Genomic DNA, 19,007 nt, shown 5'->3' with positions numbered 1-19,007 from the left:
AACTTCATTCCCCTTAACTTATTTTAATATGTCTCGACTCCTTAAGTGTCATGACTCTCCATAGATTGGTCCTCTCACGTGAGGCTCATTCTTGATAAGTAATCAAGTACTTTACTGCTGTAAATTCATGTAATTAAATATTATTACGTCTAAAAATGTCTTAAGTTAAAGACAAAATGCAGTGAATTGGAAAAACTGTTAGCAGAATTCTTGTAAAGGCTGCATTAAAATTTATATTTATCCAGTCAACATTCATGCCTATATTAATAAAAAAACTTCCATAGATAAATATGTGAGAAATGCGTGTTCTGAAACTTTTTTTGAAGTGCATGATTATAACATACTAGACAAGATTTGTTGCATTTTTTTGATTTTTTCATTTATTTCATACAATGCCAGTATGTATATAAAGACAAGCCAGTTGGTTTATAACAGAGGTCAAACAGACATGTCTTAATACTTTCACCATTTTACATAATTTACTCATACTTTTAATTGAGTGCTAACAATTATGACGAAAAAAGCAAAAGGGATGTATTAAATTTACTTACCATAGGCATCGCCAATAGAATGATCGACAATTGACAAGTTACCCAAATATGGTCCAGAAACTCGTTGCCACCCTCCGATCTTTGTAAAATTGCACAAGTCATTTTCAAATGTACATTGAATATCTAAAATACAGCGGTTACAAGCTGAGTATAATGTACATATTGCAATGTTATAGAAAGCCTTTTAGTAAGAAGTATTATAAAAATGTGGTTATTCATACCCATTGCATCAACAACTCTAAATGTCAACAAAAACCCTGATAAGCTGTTGCTCCAGTAATAAGAATGAAAACTGACATTAATATTTTCTTTAGTAAAGAAAATTGGAGGACTATTAACAAATGACTTTCCACATGTAGAATTAGAATATGTTCCATCTGAGATGATCAACTCTTCGTTCGGGCATCCATTGTAGTAATAATAATCTAATAAAACAAGTCATTTCAAAATTTCGCACTGGATAATTTCCACTCTAGTTTATCCACAAAAAAGCTTAGAAATTATGAATATAAATTGACAAATTATGAACTTATTGTATATGAACATAAACAATAACGTTCTCAAAAATCTTAATGAATATACTGGAAACATTCATTAAAAAATTGTTCGTTTTAAGTTAACTTACACCTATTTATGTCAATATAGTTAAGAACAACTTCCAAGGATTTGTCTTCAGGAATCATTATAGTAACACTGCATCTTAAACTACGGCTGTAGCCAAAGGGGAATCCAGGTGAGTAAATACGACCCACAGCACTGTATATTGTCTTATTGTAACAAACACTGAATGCAGGTGGTGGGTTATTATCTAAAAACAAAAAAGAAATTTGTGACTACGACTTTTAATTAAACACGGAGAAAATGTCCCATTTAAACCAAAACATAGAATAGTAAGCTACTACAATTAGGCTATACAAAGTTCATTTTGATCAATTATCAAAGAGATCGATGACTTCAGAAAAGCTAACTTTAATATTGCTCATAGAGGTGAAAATGAAAGCAATCAACAAGACCAAGAACATACAATTATTAGTTTGAACCCTCTACAGACAGGGTGTATCAAAAAAAGTAGACTCTATTAGAAAAAGTTTTCTTAAACATGACGCATGCGGACTAAGCAAAAACGTTTGTTGTTTGTTGTCTAAAAACATGCAGAAAGGAAAATTATGAATACAACTTTTAATTTAAAACGGATGAAATTTTTAAAAATGCAAGACGTTTTTCCAGTGAAATATATACTCTTAAAACTGTTTCAAAACAGGTCTTGCGCACAAAAAAAATCATCGGAAAATCAATTCAACGCGAGATCTTTAAATATATTCAAGACTTTTTTAGAGTTTTTTTGCCATTTTATTGTAAGTTTTAATACATCATATTTTTACCTTTGGGAATTGGCTTTCTACTTTTATATTGTACTTTATGCAAATCTTCGAAATGCGTATAATTAATTCAGTTGACAGGATGTACGTAATAAAATTTTCTTTTAAAAAGCACAAACACAAAAATCCAATTTAAAAGATCTTGCGTTGGCCAGCGCTTTCTCTAAATTGCTTAAATTTTTGATAGTTTGTACAGCACAGTCCATGTAAAGTTGAGTCTTAGAATTTTAAAGTACTTGGAATAATTACAAAAAAGTTTTTGCTTAGTCTATGCGCGTCTTGTTTTGGAGGACGTTTTCTTAGGGTCAACTTTTTTTACACACCCCGAATACCACTTACTTCTCGTTGATGTAAATTCAAGAGCAAAGCCTTTATAACGTTGATTCAAATGAGCGTTAAAAGTCAAAACCGCAACACTAGTGTAAGGTGAAAATGTCACGGAGCTCTTGTTATTACAAAATTGTTTTGAAGTTCCACCAGATATAGTGAGAGAATCACGGCATCGTTTTTGATGACCTTTAAAAAATGAATGATTGTGGAAATAAAGTTTCTTGATCTTTTGTCTACAGAGTGTTTTTACAGAGTAAATCAAGTATAAAGTTACTGGAATCATTATGGGCAATAACGTTACCAGCATTCAAAAACGTTTAATGAGATTGAAAATTCTGCACATTTGAGATTTCATAGAGCTTGTAAAATCTTTAAAGCAAAATAATTCAAGAATACTTTATACAATGATTTTCATCTCAAATTTACCACACAAAAGCTTTGTAACATCAAAACGAAATTATAACTGAATTATAATGGCTACAAACGTAATTACATATTCTGTAAGTTTCTACAAACATGGAGGAGCGTGTTTTTAAATTAACCAGGCAGAACAAGAATGGTGGTCCTTTTTAAGAGAGGCTTGGTGTAAAGCACGTCAAATGAAATGCACGTAATATATATCAGTGTAATCTGTAGTTATCGTTTCAATGGTACTAAAGAAATGTTTTTCCTCATCAAATGACTCAGCCTTCTTGTGGCTTGAAGATTCATCGTCATTATCACTGTCTTTGGACACTGGGCTTAGGAAGACTCAATCGGGAGTTAGTGCGTCCCGACCATTCAGAGCTGCGAATCTCTTTATAAGTTGCACGATCAGATAGCTTAAAGGGCATACACCCCATTCTAATTGGTTTTAACTCAGACTGTACGTACCCTGTCAAGCCAATGTTTATGGTTATCATACATGCCTTCAATTGAAACTGTCTTTTGGCTCGAAATTGGTTTGCTTTTCTTCAGATATTCGTTTAATAAATTGCTTATATGTCGGCAACTTCGTTTGATGTTTGAAAGTGCAGTCAGCCGTCAATGTGTGGCCGCCACATGGCGCACTCAAAACCAAATTACTTTTATCACAAATTGGGCAAAAGTTATATAACTGCTGCTTAAGAGAGCCGCAAACCGAACAAAATAGTCTTTACACATTGAAAGCAAATTATTTAACGATTTACCACCAAAAACAACACACGTTGTTTCATACAATAAAGATAATAGTGTGCAAATAAAAATGGAGATTTTTTCATGCTTCTCGCATAAAATATCGGTACATCGAAAAAATATCGGTGCACTCAACATGATTTGTTGTGCACTCGAAAATATTTTGGTTTCACTGTGAAAATATTGTTGTGCACTGAAAATTAATTTGTCAAGTGCTAGTAGAAATACTGTTATATGAAAACAATTAGATCAATTTCTTTGCAAATATTAACTAAAAAACATCAGATTTTTTCGTGTAACTAAAATGCAGAAATACATAATAAAGTACATATTATTATATAAGTGAGAGAAGTTTTGCAGTATTTTGTAAATGGGTTTGATGTAATTATAAGTGTACAACACTTTGGAAGCGCAGTTGTATATAGCTATTGAGTATTTGCATCAGTCGCCATGTTTGGGAAATACCATATAATAAGGAAAATTATGTTAATTTTATGCCATGTCGAGCATCGGATTATACAAAAAATATTTAAACCTTCAACATGGCCGTTTTGACGTCATATGCAAACACTCTATATCGAAAAAAAGATTTTTGCATGGCGAGCAATTATTTTTTAAATAATGCTACACTTATTTGAGTAGCTAATAGCTAAATGGATTTGTATACCTAGTTTTAAGACAAAAACTATTTAAGCACACTTGTGGCTATAATAAATAAGAAGCTTTTTGTGAAAAGTGAATGCAGACCGTGTTTGATGTTTGTATTTTTGAAAATTTTCAATAGCGATTGTTTTAATAAACACAAATAATAACAATAACAATAATACTAAATTTATGTAAGTACTCACCGCTTACGAAGGAGTCAAGAGAGATGTACGAAAAACTAAAGTTGAGGACTGTGTTAAGCGGTTGTTTGATTGTCAATGTGCAACGTGCGTGGAGCGAATAGTATGGATAGTAATTTGGTGACACAATATGTCCTTTAGACAGTGTAATAGTTCGTGTTGGACAAATGTTGATTGGGATGCCAAAATCTGTAATAAATACAAAATGAGAGTTAATCCAAAAAATAAATTTTGAATTGCATTTCTTCCACATTAAAAGAATATATCTACTCTTCATATTTGCAAACGAAGGAGATCCTTTTTCACGTCTGTTATTGTTAGCTCATTTGAAAGCTAAATAGGCAACTTTCAAAAAAGGGAGGGGGGACGTTTGCATAGGTAAAAACCTAGAAAAAATCTGTTGCTCAAATTTTGTTTTAATTCATTAATTATGTCCTAACCTGTTACGTTAATAATTAAAAATGCGGTGTTTGTTGACAAACAAATAATTCAGCGCTTTAATATAGAAATATATCATGTAAATGTAAAACTTTCTTCTAAAAAAATCATAAAAAAAATTAGTAAGCTTTCTTGTATATTATTTAAGGAATGTTTGTTCTTTTTTGCCTCCATTTCATTTCTATGTCGTCACATTACTAACTTTTTGCCAAGTCATATTTTTTACATTAGGGATTTTTTCCTGAAACTAGTAGCTATTTTTCCTGTTGGTGAATTTTTTATTTATTGCAGAAGTCAATTGACCAATGGAAACGTCTCAACAAATGTTCAATAAATTTTAATAAAAATTTTTGATTGTGTTTTAAATTGTATTCATTCTTTTAGTTCTCGTTTTCTTAAAACTTTCAAAAATGACGTGGGCACAAAAGCTAGTAGCTTGACGATGTATAGTCTTAATCAAATAATATTGCTACACTCGCTATTCAGAAATATAATAGTAATGATAAGTTGACTAAGCTTATTGCGAGTAATGTTTTTAGTGAAACACCTTTATCATGTTTTTCATTTCTCAACTTAGTAAGCATATCATATAGAACACTATTTGTAAACCTTCCACTCACTGTCCTCTCGGAACTCCGTGATTCGCTTAAACATTTGCTGCTCATAACCGTTAAGAGGACAGTGAGTGGAATTTTACAGATATTGTTTATATGATATGCTTACTAAGTTGAGAAAGGAAAAACATGATAAAGGTGTTTCACTAAAAACATTACTCGCAATAAGCTTAGTCAACTTAATATTACTATTATGTATTGTATTACAGGTATCAGCTTTAAAGAAAATTATCGGTTAAAAAATGCACTAATGTAAACAGTAGTCCCTTATTGAGTTCATCTTATTATTGTATGTTTCTACTTGCAAATAAAAAAATAAATTAAAAACTCACGTGGAGGTGTTGCATTAAGCGGAAGAATATCACAAGGTCCATCAAAAAATTTAAAGTCGTCAAGAGCGATATAACTAGAGCTAGTAAATCCTCTAACTCCTTCGACGATTATCTAAAGGCAAAATATTAACGTTTGCATGAACTCTTTTTTTTAAACGCGGTACAATAATAATCTTATGACTGCAATAAAAAAAATTTGAAAGTCAATTTATCAAGAATCATATTTGCTTATTTATACATTGTTGCATGTGATATCAAAGCGACTATATTGAGGTAGTACATCAACGCATAGGTACATTAAACACAGATGCTGACGTATGTACATGTTATATGTTCGATCTTAAGGCCAGTATTGGTATCCAATATGGCGGCGTCAACATGGCAGAAGATGTGTAGATCATTAAATGTTTGTAGATGTAGATCGTCCATGTTAGTACAGTACTGAGAAGGACTGATTTTGTTGTTGTTGACTAAAATTTCGACAACCTTAGCGGTAGTCATCTTCAGAGCCAAATGAGGAATAAACGTCAGGTTAGCCGTATTTTTTATCTGGTTCTGACGTCCTTACAGCGGCGGTTGAACCATAGTTGTTGGCTAATGCGTCTGACGTTGCTTGCAAACGTATGTAGTCGTTAGCAAGTTGGTCGGTCTGTCGTCCAAATGATCATAATAATGTAAATGGTTTGAACCCGGGAGTATCGTTACATGTTTGTAAATGTAGATCGTCCAGGTTAGTATAGTCCTGAGAAGGACTGTTTTTGTCCACCAATTATACTTTATCTTAAGCAAGACAAAGAATGAAAAGAGCTACACAATCTATTGTATTTTGTTGAATTCGTCATGAAAATTCGTAACGACTACGACGAGAGGACATTCAGGGTCGAAGTATTTCACAACGTCTTTCAGTTCCATGATTTGGCTTTTTTAAACAGTTATTTGTTCAAAATGAAAGAAAAATAGCAGGTGTGTGTTGTTTGTTATATTTATACTAAAAAGGCAATGCTTTTTGTTAACACAATGCTTAGTCAGTGTATGATGTGTTTGTGTTTTAATATTGCATCCCTCTCTCTCTTAGACACATCAATTTCACTTTGTCTTTAATATCTTCAGTTACAGATGGAATTAATTGCGAAAAGAAAAACAAATTACGTCTTTAATTTATTGATATCAACCATGATGTCATTTAGTATGATCAATGATTTTTTTGGAGTTAATTTTATTGTATTCACTAGCAAAGAGTATGTTGGCAGATTATAATTGTTAGTTTAAAAAAACAGAGAAGCTGTACAACAAATTACATATGCTTCTATTTCAGAGCCTATGGACATGTTTGATGCATGAAAGAAACAATGCTGCTAACAATAAACAAGATCTCAAAACATTTATTGGATTTATGTATAATTTATGCTACACAAGCTTCAAACAACAATTGTTATGGCCGGCAAATATGTTAAGCAAGACTTCCAGTTAAAAAATTCATCGAGACTAATGGCCTTTACTTAATACTATAGAATACTTACCCTAGATTTCAATCTAACACCAAAATTCACTGTTACTTGCCCCCTGATCCAGACATTTCCTTTGTTACCACTCAAAGTCCATACAGGTTTCATTTCTTCTCCAATAGATTGTTCGTATATATTGAGGGAACCAACAGTTGATCCATACATATGATACCAGAACGTAAAACACTTTGCTGATGTATTGAAATAGTCGCTAACCAACCAGCTTTTAGAACCCATAGATCCATAATATCTTCCCATATAAATGTACTTTCCTATTTAATTGTGAAATTTAAAATTAGAAAAATATCATTGTAGAGAGATTTATCTATTTTGCAACATTCTTATAAGTTTATACGTCTCAATAACTTGCTTGAAATATAGCAACTAATCTAAATAATGCAGCACGTTATAATTAAAGGAACTAAAATGAACATATAACACCCACCGATTGTGGACCCTTTTCTGTCAAAGTTGGGACCACTACCATAGTATGGTGTGGAGCCAGAATGGACAATCCAATCAAAATTATCAAGGGGAAATCCAACATTTTTCCACCGGCAATTTGAGTTACCAATTCCGTTTTCAAAGTTACAGTCACCTGTTTTGAAAAAAGTCGTTACTGTGGAAGCTATGATGAAAGTTGTGTTTTAGGAAGTGAACTTTCGGTAAATTATTTATTTTGAAACTAGGTAAAATATTTGACGTTAAAACAATAACAAAATTAAAGAATATTAATTTATATTTACAAGAAATATCTTTAATTCTTTGAAAAAGCAGAAAATACCAAATAAAACTATTTAAAATGATTTTAAAATTTTTTGTATTCAAATAAAAAATAAACAATAATTGACTCGTTACTTGAATAATGCAAATAGCAGTCGTTTTGGCAGTCGTTTTGGTGTTCATTGTATAATATATCATAAACAAAATCTCACCGGGATTGAGGCATTCGCCAACGTCAACAAAAATATCATCCAAAGCAATATAACCAGGATATGAATTTACCATAGCTTCAAAAATTATCTGTTGATGAATTATTAAAGTCAAGTGCAAGCATAACATAAAATAGATTTATTAATTTTAAAATTTATTTTTATTTCTAATGATACTGCTATATGAAATGACCTTTTGTGCGATTGAATAAAGAACTAATGTGCGTTGAATTGCTCAGATTTTCTTTAACAAAAAAGCAGTAAATTTAATGTAAGAATGGTCTTATAATGAAGAAACAGCGATACTCTTTTTCAAGATGGAGACATTACAAACTCAAGATGATAATATGATAAATTCGATAACAAAGTTTAAAAAGAGAAGATTTGAGGAAACTTGTCGCTTTGTATGTCAATTTTTTAGTTCAATAATTTACGACATTACTGCGTCTTTCAAGAGACAGCATTATTTAAATGACCAGCTGCCAAGTTCGTTTGTCTTACCCTCTACTATGACATGGAAGCTCTATCGTACAATTCGAATAGTGGAGAGTTGTTATGCTACTATAGAGTGCATCGTGAGAAAACAAGAGCAAAAATTTTCTACAACTAAACGGCAAATAGTAGCTACTTCTGCACTGACATATTACCTAGATTCCTGGCTACCAAGGAGGCATATATTTTGAAGATAACAAGTTTATTTATCCTGTTTTAGTCACTTAGAGCACTAAGACCAATAAACTTTATGATTTTAATGGCTAATTTGCATATAACACTTGGAACTAATGTTTTGTATAAAATGACTAATCTAATTTTTTTTTGTCCGAAAACAACTTTTGACTGGCACGTGCTTTGGTTTTAGGGAGATTAATTAAAAGATGGATTTGAAACATTTTTTAACTGTAAATAATGTGTGCATGCTACTTACAGAAAAACGACTATGGTTTACATAAATCGTCAAGTTGCCTTTTTTCCAAGATGTTTCTATGCCCAACAACTTTTTCTCTAAGGCAAGTTCTTTCCCATTTCCGATGACAAAAACCTTCAAAATGTTTGATGTGTAACCAAAGCTTCGATACCAGTAGGTCAAGCACGCTAAATTGCCATGTGCAGGGAGGTTCCTTTTAACAGTTCCATTTTTCTGACGTTCAAGACTAGTTGTTTCCATAGTGACAAAGTGACCTTGGTAAAAATTTGATATTTGAACTATAAAATGGTGTCCTTTTTTTTTCTTCATTATAAGTTCAGTATTATCATGTTAAAACTAAAACGTTTTTATAACATAAAAGGTCCTAAGTAAATGAAAAAATTTAGCAATATTATTTTTTACGCAACGGGAAAAATCTATTCAGAAAAAAACTAAATTACTTGTTATAAGAAAATTAGTGGAAAAAAATAATCCAAACATCAGGAAGTTTCGCAAAAAAAACAAGCTGAAGACGATTGATTTTTACAGGTATTTTAACTTGAGCAACAACCCCAGCTTTTAAGATTGGACTATTTAATTGATCAAAACATTAGGTGGTTTTTTAATACAAGCAAGAGGGTAGTGTTACAAGTAGTATAAGTAGAAGTATGAAAGCCAAATACTTCCAAATGACAAATTCCGATGCCAACTTCTCTCAAGCAAAGGAAGCTGCAGAATTTTGCAAAACACAACGTCAAATTATCGATGATATTTCTTGATTTCATTTTAGGCCGTGTTCTGTTGCCGATTATTGTTCAGTTTCGTTGCCCCCCATTTGGCGCTACATTTTACCAGGATAAATTAACAAAATGTATCATAGAAAGTGTAAATTCACTTGTTTCTACTTTTAAAAACCTGCAGTTCTTCAAGTATTTCACCATTGAAATTTCAATAATTTGATGTCTTTCGCAATCGATCAACGCAATTATGATTACGTAATTTCAGAGGATACTTGATGTACAATACGACATAAAATACAGATTCTGCAGTTTTACAATCATTTCTAAATGAAGTTTGCTAAAATCCGCTGTTCAGGCAAGCTTCAATCACGAAGCTTTAGATGGAGTTTGACAGCGTTTTAAGCAAGATTTTAAAAGTTTTCAAACTGGACTAATAAGAAAACATGCACTTAAACTCATTTGAGATATTTTAGATTATTTTTGGTTTAGGAAGAAAATTTTTTTGGGATAATCTGGAAAGTATTGTCTCCAATCTTACGGCAACTCCTTCCGGAATAAATCGGACACTTGTTTTGGTTGTTGACACTGTATTTCTGGAATTCTTCGAACCATTGTTTTTTGTGTTTATTCAAACTGAAAAGTATGCAGAACTTGGCAGACAACAAACTATGGAATGTAACCCCAAAAAGAATTGTTCTAAATCCACATGAAATGCTTCGTAAAACCTTACAAATAGCCAAAATAGTATTTTCTGTCGTTATCTCCTTTATAAATGTAAAACAAAGGAGCACATTAAAAATCATAAATTAATCCCACTCTAATAATAATTTCCTGAATATACTATAAAATTAAATTTAACATACTTTGAGGTATATGGCCCTACTCGTAGCCATTTAGTATAAAGTAGGCAGTGAGGTTCTAAGAAAATTGTTACCTGGGGGCAATCATGTTCTACATAAAATGCCCCACTCCATATAATTAAAATACTTTAGAAATTACAGCCAAACGCCAGAACCAGGCATGATAGGTTCAAGTCTTACTAGGGGGTCTCCAAGAAAATACTCCCCTGTAAATCAAAAAGCCATGGAATGTCATTTTGTTGACTTGCGCAGATAACCCACCCTACAAAATTCGACTCCCTATATTCCCTTCTTCTTCCTCAAAAGAACAATCGTTAGGGGTGCAATGGCCAACTTCTCCAGTGCCAGCATGCCGCTGAGAGTAGATAAAAACCGTCAAATATACAATATTTAACTTAGCTTTTAGGTGTCACGATTTTAATGCTAGATGTCACATAAACTCGAATAGATTGGCGCAGTGCTTATCAAAGATATCTTTTTGTTGGTTCATGATTATGAGTCGTACTCACAGGATAAAAAGTTTTCTGTCAGATTTTAATTAACTATCATTTTTAACTCAATGGACTATCTATTTTGGAAACTGGTCCAGTATTACATTTATTTAGCAATTTCATTGAGTTGAATCAATCTTTTTTAGTGCGACAGCGATTAAGACGAGAGTAGACAAAGAGACACAATATAACAGTTACTCACCATAGGCATTGCCAATAGTATGATCGACAATTGACAAGTTACCCAAATATGATCCAGAAACTCGTTGCCACCCTCCGATCTTTGTAAAATTGCACAGGTCGTTTTCAAATGTACATTGAATATCTAAAATACAGCGGTTACAAACTGAGTATAATGTACACATTGCAATGTTATAGAAAACCTTTTAGTAAGAAGTATTATAGAAATGTAATTATTCATACCCATTGCATCAACAACTCTAAATGTCAACAAAAACCCTGATAAGCTGTTTCGCCAGTAAGAAGAACGAAAACTGACATTAATATTTTCTTTAGTAAAGAAAATTGGAGGACTATTAACAAATGACTTTCCACATGTAGAATTAGAATATGTTCCATCCGAGATGATCAACTCTTCGTCACGACACCCATCGTAGTAATAATAATCTAATAAAACAAGTCCTTTCAATATTTCGTACTGGATATTTTCTACTCTAGTTTATACACAAAAAAACTTAGAAAGTATAAACATAAATTGACAAATTATGAACTTATTGTATATGAACATAAACAATAACGTTCTCAAAAATTTTAATGAATATACTGAAAAAATTCATTAAAAAATTGTTCTTTTTAAGTTAACTTACACCTATATATGTCAATAAAGTTAAGGAAAACTTCCAAGGATTTGTCTTCAGGAATCACTATTGTAACACTGCATGTTAAACTAGGGTTGTAGCCAAATGGGAATCCAGGTGAGTAAATACGACCCACAGCACTGTATATTGTCTTATTGTAGCAAACACTAAATGCAGGTGGTCGGCTCTTATCTAAAAACAAAACAGAAATTTATGACTACGACTTTAAATTTAAAACGGAGAAAATTTCCCATTCAAACCAAAACATAGAAAAGTAAACTACTACAATTAGGCAATACAAAGTTCATTTTGATCGATTATCAAAGAGATAGACAACTTCAAAAAAGCTAACTCTAATATTGCTCATAAAGGTAAACACGAAAGCAATCAACAAGGCAAAGAACACACAATCGTTAGTTTGAACCCTCTATAGACAGGGTGTATCAAAAAGAGTAGATACTATAAGAAAAGTTCTCTTTAACAAGACGCGTGCGGACTAAGCAAAAACTTTTGTTGGGTATTTTAGTACTTTAACGCTCTCTGATACAGCTGGCAATGAAATTTTTAAAAATGCAGACGTTTTTCCAGTGAAATATACACTATTAAAAGTCTTTCAAAACAGGCCTTGGGCACAGAAAAAACATCAGAAAATCGATTTACTTGGCCTAAATCAAAAACCTTTGGGAAAGCGCTGGACAACGCGAGATCTTTAAAACTATTCAAGATTTTTTAGCGTTTTTTGCCATTTTATTCTAAGTTTTAATACATCATATTTTTACCTTTGGGAATCGGCTTTCTAATTTTATAATGTACTTTATGCAAATCTCTGAAGTGCGTATATTTAATTCAGTTGACACGATGTACGTAATAAAATTTTCTTTTAAAAAGCACAAACACAAAAATTGAGTTTAAAAGATTTTGCGTTAGCCAGCGCTTTCTCTAAATTCCTTGAAATTTTGACAGTTTGTACAGCACAGTCCGTGTAAAGTTAAGTCTTAGAATTTTAAAGTACTTGGAATAATTACATAAAAGTTTTTGCTTAGTCTATGCGCGTCTTGTTTTGGAGAACGTTTTCTTAGGGTCAATTTCTTTTACACACACTGAATACCACTTACTTCTCGATGATGTAAATTCAAGAGCAAAGCCTTTAAAACGTTGATTCAAATGAGCAATAAAAGTCAAAACCACAACACTTGTGTAAGGTGAAAATGTCACGGAGCTCTTGTTATTACAAAATTGTTTTGAAGTTCCACCAGTTATAGTGAGAGAATCACGGCATCGTTTTTCATTACCTTTAAAAAATGAATGATTGTGGAAATAAAGTTTCTTGATCTTTTATCTACAGAGTGTCTTTACAGAATAAATCAAATATGAAGTTAATAAAGTGATCATGGGCAATAACATTACTAGCATTCAAAATAGTTTATTGAGCTTGAAATTTCTGCACACTTGAGATTTTATAGAGCTTGTAAAGTATTTAAAGCAAAATAATTCAAAAGTACTTTATACACTGATTTTCTTCTCAAATTTACCACACAAAAGCTTTGTAACATTAAAGCAACATTATAACTGAATTATAATGGCTACAAAAACATAATCACATTTTCCATTAGTTGCTACAAACACGGAAGATCATGTTTTTAAATTAACTAGGCAAAACAAATAGCTGTTGCAGTCTAAATGATCTTCTGCAGATTTCATTTTAGTGCATACATAAGTGTTTGAGTGGGATTCGTTTATTTTTGGAGACACGCTGTGTATGTTGTATTTTCATATAAGTAGGGGCGGATCTAGGACATGTCAAATAGGTCATGTAACTCTATGTATATTTTACGAAAAAAATAGTTATTCCATTTTGAATACTAAGGTCCCCAAAGTGACGAGTAATTACGCATTTTCCTTTTTAATCAGCTCGAGTCGCAGCCTCGTTTTGTCTCAAGTCACAATTTAATAAGGTTTTTTGTTTACGGAGGCAGCGGTCAATCGCACAAATCTTTCACCATCTTGTGACTTTATCCATTTATTTAATTGGCAAAACGTAATTTAATTATTCTAATTTCTCTCTTGACGCATTTATTGCTGAAAACCTGGGACAACGCCACTACGGTCTTCTTTGGCATTAAGCTTTCTAGTTTTTAGTGCTGCCTTCCCTCATCTTGACTCGACTTGTTAATCACTTGCGTGGAACGTCGATTTGAAAGTTACGCGTATTATATTTTATTAGTAAAAATCTGTTTTAGATTTGTTGGATTATTCAGAATAGTTGGACTGTTCTTAAAAATTAACGTCACTATGGTCAGTAATGACATGCTCGAAATCATTTAAAGTGCAATAAGAGCAGCTACAGCCGTTTTTACTGAAACTCTCTGCCGTAAAAACGCTTATCTCAAGTAAAACAAAAAAATCAGTTCTAGTAATTAAAGTAGTGCAGTTCTTCAAGGAAAATATATAGAAGAAAAATGTTGCTTGAAATGTGAAAAAATAAACAAATTTTCTAGTTCTCTTGGTGAAGGCTCTTTAAAAATAATACTAAAATAAAAAATTGACAGATAGTAAGGCACCTGGCTTACTAATAAATATTTGTAATCTATACAGTCACAGCTTTTAGCGAAGTAATGCCATATTTGATATAATTTTTTAACAATGTTAATATTTCTCTTAATGAATAATGTAGCTGAAAGTTTTCAAAGCCGTCGAAGGCTGTGAACAGACAGCTGAAAGCTTGTTCAATAAAAAATTTTATATACACGACAACTTTTTTGAAAAAAGACATATTTTGACAACTCATGATGCCATCTTCAGTATGAATGAAATAATAGGTGATACAGGGTTTATATAAAAGTAATATGATACATAAATTAGAACAATAAAAAGGAAATAAGATAATATAATGAGGAGCGTCCGAGCGTATTATAAACTAAACATTGTATTGAATTTAAAAACTTGAACATTGAGGTCAGAGTTAGTTTTGTTAATGTGGAGTGCTTCTTTGATTTTAAGGGTGAATGAGGTGTCGGCAGTGTCGATGATTTTGAAACAAGAGGGTGAATAGTTGGTTTTGCATGAGTGAGATTTAAGAAGGTGTCATATTACTTTTATATAAACCCTGTATCACCTATTATTTCATTCATACTGAAGATGGCATCATGAGATGTCGAAACATGTCTATTTTCAAAAAAGTTGTCGTGTATATTAAATGTGTATTGGCAATAGTGCTTTTACGAAATTATAAAAAATTTTATATCAGTGAACGTTTTACTGCAATATGTATAATCCTGATATCGTATCACGCATTTTTTCTACTTTCCGTATTCTTTGTTTTCTTGAAATAAAATTTCTGAACATGATTTGTTGTTCACTGGAAAATATTCTGGTTGCACTGTGAAAATTTTGTTGTCTACCGAGAATTTAATTTGTCAAGCTCTAGCAGAAATAGTGTTATATGAAAACAATTATATCAATTTCTTTGCAAATTTCAACTAGAAAAACATCAGATTTTTTCGTGTAAATAAAATGCAGAAATATATAATAACTATTTATTATTATTATTATTATAAGAGTTGTTTTATTCATAGACGTGGAAACGTCTTTTGGAGTATCTTGTAAATGGGTTTGATGTAATTTTAAGTGCGCAACACTTTGGAAGCGCAGTTGTATGTAGTTATTGAGTATTAGTATCAGTCGCCATGTTTGGGAAATACCATATAAAGAAGAAAATTGTGTTAATTTTATGCCATTTTAGGCACCGGATTATGGATTATACAAAAATATTTAAACCTTTAACATGGGCGTTTTGACGTCATATGTAAACACTTTATATCAAAAAAAGATTTTTGCATGGAGAGCACTTATTTTTTAAATAGTGCTACACTTATTTGAGTAGCTGGTAGCTAAATTGATTTGTATTCTTAGTTTTAAGACAAAATCTATTTAAGCATACTTGTGCCTATAATAAATAAAAAGCTTTTTGTGAAAAGTGAATGCAGACCGGGTTTGATGTTTGTATTTTTGAAAATTTTCAATAAAGATTGTTTTAACAAACACGAATAATAATAATAACAATAATAATAAATTTTTGTAAGTACTCACCGCTTACGAAGGAGTCAAGAGAGATGTACGAAAAGCTAAAGTTGAGGACTGTGTTAAGAGGTTGTCTGATTGTCAATGTGCAACTTGCGTAGAAAGAATAATATGGATAGTAATTTGGTGACACAATATGTCCTTTAGACAGTGTAATAGTTCGTGATGGACAAATATTGATTGGGATACCAAAACCTGTATTAAATATAAAATGAGCGTTAATAAAAAAATAACTTTTGAATTGCATATCTTCTAGATTAAAAGAATATATATACTCTCCATCTTAGCAAAAGAAGGAGAGCCTTTTTCTTGTTTGTTATCTTTAATTCGTTTGAAGGCTAAATAGTCAATTTTTAAAAAAAAGGAGGGGGGATGTTTGCATAGGTAAAAACCTAGAAAAAAGCTGTTGCTCAAATTTTATTTTATGTCATTAATTATGTCCTTATCTGTTACCTAAATAATTAAAGATGCGGTGTTTGTTGACAAAAAAATAATTTAGCGCTTTAATATAGAAATATATCATGTAAATGTAAAACTTTCTCCTAAAAAAATAATAAAAAAATTTAGTAAGCTTTCTTGTATATTATTTAAGGAATGTTTGTTCTGTTTTGCCTCTACTTCATTTTTATGTCGTCACATTACTAACTTTTTGCCAAGTCATATTTTTTTACATTAGGCATTTTTTCCTGAAACTAGTAGCTATTTTTCCTGTTGGTGAATTTTTTATTTATTGCAGAAGTCAATTGACCAATGGAAACGTCTCAACAAATGTGTAATATATAAATTTTGATAAAAATTTGATTGTGTTTTAAATTGTATTCCTTCTGTTAGTTCTCGTTTGTGGAAGTGAGTGGAAGTTTTATAGATACTGTTTTATATGATATGCTTACTAAGTTGAGAAAGGAAAAACATGATAAAGGTGTTTCACTAAAAACAGTACTCACAATAAGCTTAGTCAACTTATTATTACTATTATGTATTGTATTACAGGTATCAGCTTTAAAGAAAATGTCGGTTAAAAAATGCACTAATGTAAACAGTAGTCCTTTATTGAGTTCATCTTAATATTGTATGTTTCTACTTGTAAATAAAAAAAAATAATTAAAAACTCACGTGGAGGTGTTGCATTAAGCGGAAGAATATCACAAGGTCCATCAAAAAATTTAAAGTCGTCAAGAGCGATATAACTAGAGCTAGTAAATCCTCTAACTCCTTCGACGATTATCTAAAGGCAAAATATTAACGTTTACATTAACTCCTTTTTTTAAACGCGGTACAACAATAATCTTATGAATGCAATAGTAAAAATTTGAAAGTCAATTTATCAGGAATTATATTTGTTTATTTATACATTATTAATGTTTTATGCATTTATTTAATTCAGGAATTATATTTGTTTATTTATACATTATGAATATTTTATGCATTTATTCTTCATTTAATTTATTTATACATTGTTGCATGGGATGTCAAAGCGACTATATTGAGGTAGTACATCAACGCATAGGTACATTACACACAGATGCTGACGTATGTACATGTTACATGTTCGATCTTAAGGCCAGTATGAGTATTTAATATGGCGGCGTCAACAGGGCAGAAGATGTGTAGATCGTTAAATGTTTGTAGATGTAGATCGTCCATGTTAGTACAGTACTGAGAAGGACTGATTTTGTTGTTGTTGACTGAAGTTTAGACAACCTTAGCGGAAGTCATCTTCAAAGTCAAACGAGGAATATACGTGAGGTTAGCCGTATTTTTATTTGGTTCTTACGTCCTTGCAGAGGTGGTTAAATCAGAGTTGTTGGCGTATGCGTCTGACGTTGCTTGCAAAACGTATGTAGTCGTTAGCAAGTTGTTCGCTCAGTCATCCAAATGATCGTAATAAAGTAAATGGTGTGAACCCTGGAGTATCGTTACATGTTTGTAGATGTAGATCGTCCAGGTTAGTATAGTCCTAAAAAGGACTGTTTTTGTCCACGAATTATACTTTATGTTAAGCAGGAGAAAGAATGAAAAGAGCAACACAATCTATTGTATTTTGTTGAATTCGTCATGAAAACTCCCAAAGACTACGAGGAGAGGACATTTAGGGTCGAAGTATTTAACATTGTCCTTCAGTTCCAGCATTTGGCTTTGTTAAGCAGTTATTTGTTCGAAATGAAAGAAAAGTAGCAGGTGTGTGTTGTTTGTTATACTTATGCTAAAAGGGCAATGCTTTTTATTGGCACAATGTTTAGTTAGTGTATGATGTGTTTGTGTTTTAATATTGCATCCCTCTCTCTTGGACTCATAAATTTCACTTTGTCTTTAGTATTTTCAGTTACTTAGTCATTAATTGCGAAAAAAGACAAATTACGTCTTCGATTTGTTGATCATTGTAAAAACTGAGTTTTTGACATCAACCATGATGTCATTTAGTATGATCAATGATTTTTTTGGAGTTAATTTTATTTTATTCACTAGCGAAGAGAATGTTTGCAGATTTTTATTGTTAGTTCGAAAATAACAGAGAGGTTGTACAAAAAATTTCATATGCTTCTATTTCATAGCCTATGGACATGTTTGATATGTGAAAGAAACAATGCTGCTAACAATAAACAAGATCTCAATAGATTTATTGGATTTATGTATAATTTATGCTACACAAGCTTCAAACAACAATTGTTATGGCCGGCTAAATTGTTAAGCAAGACTTCCAGTTAAAAAATTCATCGAGACTAAAGGCCTTTACTTAATTCTCTAGAATACTTACCCTAGACTTCAATCCAACACCAAAATTCACTGTTACTTGTCCCCTGATCCAGACATTTCCTTTATTACCACTCAAAGTCCATACAGGTTTCATTTCTTCTCCAATAGATTGTTCGTATATATTGAGGGAACCAACAGTTGATCCATACATATGATACCAGAACGTAAAACACTTTGCTGATGTATTGAAATAGTCGCTAACCAACCAGCTTTTAGAACCCATAGATCCATAATATCTTCCCATATAAATGTACTTTCCTATTTAATTGTGAAATTTAA

At 31.6% G+C, this 19,007-nt stretch overlaps 1 protein-coding gene across 1 annotated transcript in view; it reads right to left on the bottom strand.

The window, feature by feature from the left end:
- The window catches only part of LOC124449545, a 132,109-nt gene that overhangs the window by 86,980 nt on the left and 26,122 nt on the right, over positions 1 to 19,007 (bottom strand). The window contains exons 21-37 of the mRNA XM_047000481.1: positions 18,730 to 18,986; positions 17,088 to 17,199; positions 15,984 to 16,169; positions 13,010 to 13,186; positions 11,904 to 12,086; positions 11,500 to 11,703; positions 11,279 to 11,401; positions 9,007 to 9,260; positions 8,085 to 8,172; positions 7,595 to 7,747; positions 7,165 to 7,421; positions 5,645 to 5,756; positions 4,264 to 4,449; positions 2,270 to 2,446; positions 1,177 to 1,359; positions 773 to 976; positions 552 to 674 (exon numbers count right to left, since the gene is read on the bottom strand). Coding sequence (XP_046856437.1) covers positions 552 to 674; positions 773 to 976; positions 1,177 to 1,359; positions 2,270 to 2,446; positions 4,264 to 4,449; positions 5,645 to 5,756; positions 7,165 to 7,421; positions 7,595 to 7,747; positions 8,085 to 8,172; positions 9,007 to 9,260; positions 11,279 to 11,401; positions 11,500 to 11,703; positions 11,904 to 12,086; positions 13,010 to 13,186; positions 15,984 to 16,169; positions 17,088 to 17,199; positions 18,730 to 18,986 — 2,979 coding nt within the window. The remainder of the gene's footprint in view (positions 1 to 551; positions 675 to 772; positions 977 to 1,176; positions 1,360 to 2,269; positions 2,447 to 4,263; positions 4,450 to 5,644; positions 5,757 to 7,164; positions 7,422 to 7,594; positions 7,748 to 8,084; positions 8,173 to 9,006; positions 9,261 to 11,278; positions 11,402 to 11,499; positions 11,704 to 11,903; positions 12,087 to 13,009; positions 13,187 to 15,983; positions 16,170 to 17,087; positions 17,200 to 18,729; positions 18,987 to 19,007) is intronic.

Source organism: Xenia sp. Carnegie-2017, unplaced genomic scaffold, assembly GCF_021976095.1.
Source record: "Xenia sp. Carnegie-2017 unplaced genomic scaffold, XeniaSp_v1 HiC_scaffold_23, whole genome shotgun sequence".
Classification (NCBI taxonomy): domain Eukaryota; kingdom Metazoa; phylum Cnidaria; class Anthozoa; order Malacalcyonacea; family Xeniidae; genus Xenia; species Xenia sp. Carnegie-2017.
Note: the sequence above shows the minus strand (reverse complement) of the source record. Positions and strands in the feature narration are given on the sequence as shown.